This window comes from Phalacrocorax carbo, chromosome 14 (assembly GCF_963921805.1).
Source record: "Phalacrocorax carbo chromosome 14, bPhaCar2.1, whole genome shotgun sequence".
NCBI lineage: Eukaryota > Metazoa > Chordata > Aves > Suliformes > Phalacrocoracidae > Phalacrocorax > Phalacrocorax carbo.
The window spans coordinates 17,408,555-17,413,243 of record NC_087526.1 but is presented as its reverse complement, the minus strand read 5'-3'; the positions used below and the strand labels follow the sequence as shown (position 1 = coordinate 17,413,243).

Below are 4,689 nucleotides of genomic sequence, written 5' to 3'. Positions count from 1 at the left end.
TTTGCCCTAAGTGAGTTGGCCGAGGACCAGACTTGACCCCCGACTGTCAGCTCACCCCAGGTTGGGGAAAGCTGGTGCCAGGGCCCGAGGCAAAGGCCGTGTCAGGAGCAAAACCCCCTCCCCCCCCAGGCTGTGGTGGGTGGAAACCTGCCCTGCGGTTGCAGCTGGCAGTTCACAATTTATTCACAATCCCTCAACTGTGAATGAGAAGTCCTTTAATTAAGATTATAAATGGTATTGCTGCGTGTCTAGCAGGATCCTGTTTTATTGACCTTAAACCCAGTACAATCCATATGTTAAAAGGTTTAAAAATCAGCTACTTCGGATGCAGTATGAGGCTGGTTTCCTCCTGGCTGCTGTTCTGCTGGTCCCAAAAAGCAGAGGAGTTGAGTTACGAGTGGGTGAGAGCACAAGGGTCTGCGTCACAGGCCCAGTCCTGCATGGACACCCCACCCCAAAAAAGTTTGTGCATGAAGTTGAGGCATCTGGGCTGCATCGGCTCTTCCCCTACCTGGGCCAGGCTTCAGCTTCTTGGGCATTTGCATCCCACTTCCCTGCTGCTGTGGGAGCGCAGATGCAGCAGGGCCCTGTTGCAGCCCACGGGGCGGGCAGGGCTCCTTCTATGTACAGCCTCTGCTTTCTTCTCCCATGGGTGCTGGGTGCTGCTTGGGGTGCTCAAATACCACATCCCAAAGTGCCTGGCTTTGGGGAGGAGGGGCCCTCAGGCAGCCCCTTCCTCCAGCATCCGTGCGTGCCTGTTCCCACCTTGGTCGCAGCTGTCCTGTCTCCAGGTCAGTGGCCCCCAGCTCCCCCAGCATCGATGAACGATCGTGGCTGAAACCAGATGAACGCTGTAGCGAGAGCCGGGCGTCTGCCCCGGGGCTGCAGCCAAGCAGCACCCTCCCCTCAGCTGCTCTTCGCCCCCTTCTTTGCAGGGCCGAGCTCAGGGGCGGCGGTCTCTGTCAGGAGGAGGTAGGAGCTGATGGCTTCCCGCAGGCCCAGGCTGATGGGGGAGTCCTCCTGCTCCTCTTCTGGCGGGGACGTAGACTCCGACAACAGGAGGGAGCTGCATGAGGGCGGATGGGGCGGTCGCTGGGCAGCCCCCAGACCCCCAAATGTCTGGCAGGGGCGGCGAGGGGAGCCCCAGCCCCTTCTCCAGCTGTCCCTACCTGTCGATCTTGTCCCAGTTGAGTGATGGCTTCTTCACAACAGCAGGCAGGGCAGGGACTGGGGCCGCCCTCACCCCTTCCAGGGCACAGGGCTCCCTGAGTGGGCAGCACAGCCCCTCTCCGAACTCTGGGCAGGGAGCCGGCAGGGTCAGCAGGGTGCCCCCACCTGCACCCCAAGCCCGGGGGCACCTTCCCCCCTCCCTCCCTCCCTGCAGGGTGCAGAACGTTCCCCCCCACACACCCAGACTGGCAGGGCTGGTGGGGTGTTACCAGAGTAGTGGTCCACCAGGTCGTGCAGGTTGGGGAAGGTGAGCCGGGGTGAGATGTAGAGCCAGCCGTTTTCCAGGCGGTGGATGCGGTAGTGTGTCACCAAGTCCCAGGCGGCACGCTCGCTGCGGCGCACCGACAGCGAGTAGCAGCCTGCCGGGGCGAGGGGTGTGTGGCCGGGCTGCCGTGGGCACCCGCCCCACTCAGCCTCACTGCCCTGCACTCTCCCGCAGCAGGGGTTTCATCGCCCCATGGGAGTGGCCAGCAGTACTCCTCCCCATGGGACTGCATGGCTGCGAGCGTCCCTGTGCCAGCCCCATGCCTTGAGCACCTCAGAACTTGGGGATGCGGGACTGCCAGGACATGGGGTGACCTTGGGCAGCTGCCTGCCATGTCCCATGTGCTCTTAGCACTGGCTGCTGTGGCTCTGTGCCCAAGTTCCCGCTGTCAGGTGTCGTGCCAGCCCCAGCCCCACAGCCCCCTCGGTGCCCAGGCAGCTGCAGGGCCATGCAGCACCATGCCAGTGCATCAGCTGCGTGGACTTCAGCACCCAGAAGGCTCTACTTGCGAGGTCCCCTCAGCACCTCATTGTGATGGGGGCTCAGTTTTATTTCAGAGGCTGAGCCTTTTTGCTCCTCTCTTTAATCAAAAGCTACAGGAAGCCTGCTGGTGTTTTTTTTCCCTTTTGAGGCCCTGTGGCAGCGGCTCAGCATGGAGCCAGGAAACCACTGTGGGGCAGGCTGTTGCCACCAGGTGTGAGGAATGGAAGATCAGCCCCGCTGGGGCCCCACTCATGCCCTTGGCACCCCAGTGGGGACGGTTGGGAGACAGTACGGGGGATGGGGCCTGAGGGCTCTCACCTTGCCTGGTCTGGCTCTCCCGTATCAGGAAGGACCCGCTGTGGTTGCCTTGCCGGAGCAGCAGCTCCTCTGCCTTCTGCCGGCTGACACCCTCGTACAGCCACCTGTGCAGGCAGCAGATGCTGGCACAGCCTTTCCTGGCTGTGCAGGGACACCCAGTGCCCCAGGTCCTGTCCTGCCCTGGCCAGGGTGGAGGGGACAGCTTGGGGTGCCGCAGCATATGTCCTGGGGACACCCTGGCACGCTGTGCCACCTCCCCAAGCCCCAGTGCTGCTCCATGGCCCAGGGAGAAAGGGCAGGACATCCCAGCATGGTGACTGGGGTTTGGCCAGGATTTCTGCGGGAGGGCCATGTACCCTGGAACCGACACTTCCCAGCATTTACCTGTGCCTGACCTTGGCTACGCAGCTGCTGGGGATGTGGCACTCCTTGCCAGACACCTTGGATGCCACCAGCCACCAGTCCCCGTCCCTGCGGGGAAGGGGAATGAGCCATCCTGAGGGGCTGAGGCTGGTGGGAGCAGGAAGGGGACCCCACAAGGACAGGTGCCACCATCATGGCCCCACAGGCTGCACACTGCTCGGTGTGGGGACTTACTCGGAGAGGATGTGGAGCTGTTCCCCCATCCTCAGGACAGCGGCTGACCCCGCACTGGAGGGGAAGTCACAGAGGGCCAGGGCCAGGAAGCCGCTGGGGGCTGCGGGGAAGGTGAAGGGGCTCAGAGCTCCCCCAGCACCACCCAGCCCCAGCTGGGGCAGGGGGACGGTGCATGCTGGGGGATGCTGGCCAAGCTGGCAGCTGCCAGGCGCTTACCTGCCTGTGTGGGCTGCATGGTGCCAGCAACTGCAGGGGGGATGCCGAGCGGCTTCTCCCGGCTGGGCAGACTCCCCATCCCTTGGGGTCAACACAAGCCACTGGCCCCTGCCCTCGGCTGCTGCCAGCTGGGAGGGAAGGAGAGGCTCAAGCCCAGCACCAGCAACACCAGGGGCCCTGGGCAGAGGGGATGGCACCCCCCCGTATGGAGCCACAAGCCCCACAGCATGGCCATGTTGGGCTGCAGGCTCATGGGTTGCTGGCATTCATGCTGTGCCTCGGGGCAGGGCATTGCCATGGGGAGATGCTAACGCAGCAGCTCCTGGGAAAGGCAGGGCCAGGGTTTGAAGAAACCACCTCCCCACAACCCCCCAAGGGTGGGGGGTGGGTGTCTGGGGACCCATGGCCACAGCTGGGGGCTTTCCACTTCCCCAAGGTTGGCAAGCTTCAGCCCAGCAGCCCCAGTGTGGGGGGCATGCAGGCCGAATGCCCCCCCAGTCTGCGCTCTCCCTTTGTGGGAAGGGGATGGGACTGGGACACAACCGCACTTACCTGCGTCTTGCTGCTGTTGCCATTATGTGGGTACCATCAGGGGGTGCAGGCATCAGCCGGGCTCATCCCCCAGGTGCTGATCCAGCATGGCATGCACCCCAGTTGCAGAGGGTCCCACTGGTGCAGCGCGTAGCCCTTGTGCAGGGCAACCCCTGCCGTCTCAGGAGCTGCTTGGGTCACCCTTGTTCCGCTGCTCTAGGACTCGGTGTTTTCGAGTGCTGGGGCTGTGGGCTGCTGCTGTTTCCTGTGACGTGTGCACCCCAGAGCAGGGTTCTCTCTTTTCACTCAGCCAGCCAGTTGCTCAGCTGGGCCCCTCAGTATGGGGCACAAGCCTAAGCAAAGCCCTGAGGACACCCAGGGCACTATGGTCAGTGCATGGGACTTGAGGAGGGGTAGCAGAGGAGGGCGGCAGGTGCGTGAGTAGCCCTTGGGGTGGTGCGCCCATAGCATGGCAGGTGGGATGCTGCATGGCCATGCACAGGCGGTGCCCCAGCACACTGCTGCTCCATGCCCGGGGGTTTGGTGTGGGAGCAGCCCCAGCTCAATCCCTACACCCCCACACCACTCCCCAGCCAGCATCAGCCTCCACCCAGCCAAGTGCCAGCAGCCACGGCCCTGGGACACCCACCCCCCCCACCCCCCCCAAAAAAAAAAACAAAAAAAAAACACCCCATGTTGCTGCTTCATTTTTTCCAAGCAACCACACTTCAGCTCAACCAGCACCCCCACCCCTGCTCCCACCCCACTTTTCCCCCAAGGCAAGACCTTGGCTTTTGCGCTCAGCAGGTGCTGTGCTGCCATGCTGGGCTGCCCCGGCCATGCCGTGTGGGGCTCACGGCCCGGATGGGCAGTACTGTTGCACCCCCCCACCCCCACCCCTGCTTACCGCTCCCCAGCCTGGGGCCGGCTGCTCGGTGACCTGCCCCAGCAATGGTGCTGCAGCTAAACAGCCTGCAGGTATTTATGGGTTGCCCTTGAAACTGTCCCGTCATAAACCACTGGGATGGTGGAAACACACAGGAAAGAGG

The 4,689-nt window shown here is 63.2% G+C and overlaps 1 protein-coding gene across 1 annotated transcript; it reads right to left on the bottom strand.

The window, feature by feature from the left end:
• Window positions 1–253: 253 nt before the first annotated feature.
• On the bottom strand, window positions 254–3,188 carry SLA2 (Src like adaptor 2). Its single transcript, XM_064465344.1, has 7 exons — window positions 3,110–3,188; window positions 2,894–2,993; window positions 2,681–2,767; window positions 2,297–2,400; window positions 1,440–1,589; window positions 1,170–1,296; window positions 254–1,066 (listed from the first exon to the last, which is right to left on the bottom strand). Exons 1-7 carry the CDS (start codon window positions 3,186–3,188, stop codon window positions 907–909), a joined length of 807 nt encoding a protein of 268 aa, XP_064321414.1. The 3' UTR covers window positions 254–906.
• Window positions 3,189–4,689: the final 1,501 nt, after the last annotated feature.

What these genes read in the sequence shown, in the direction of transcription:
- SLA2 (XM_064465344.1), bottom strand. Translation starts at nt 3,188, where the DNA reads ATGGGGAGTCTGCCCAGCCGGGAGAAGCCGCTCGGCATCCCCCCTGCA. An exon ending in CAGCTCCACATCCTCTCCGA is followed by an intron (nt 2,768 to 2,893) that starts GTAAGTCCCCAC and finishes CCTTCCCCGCAG; the next exon opens with GGACGGGGACTGGTGGCTGG. An exon ending in GGAGAGCCAGACCAGGCAAG is followed by an intron (nt 1,590 to 2,296) that starts GTGAGAGCCCTC and finishes TCGCCCCGGCAG; the next exon opens with GCTGCTACTCGCTGTCGGTG.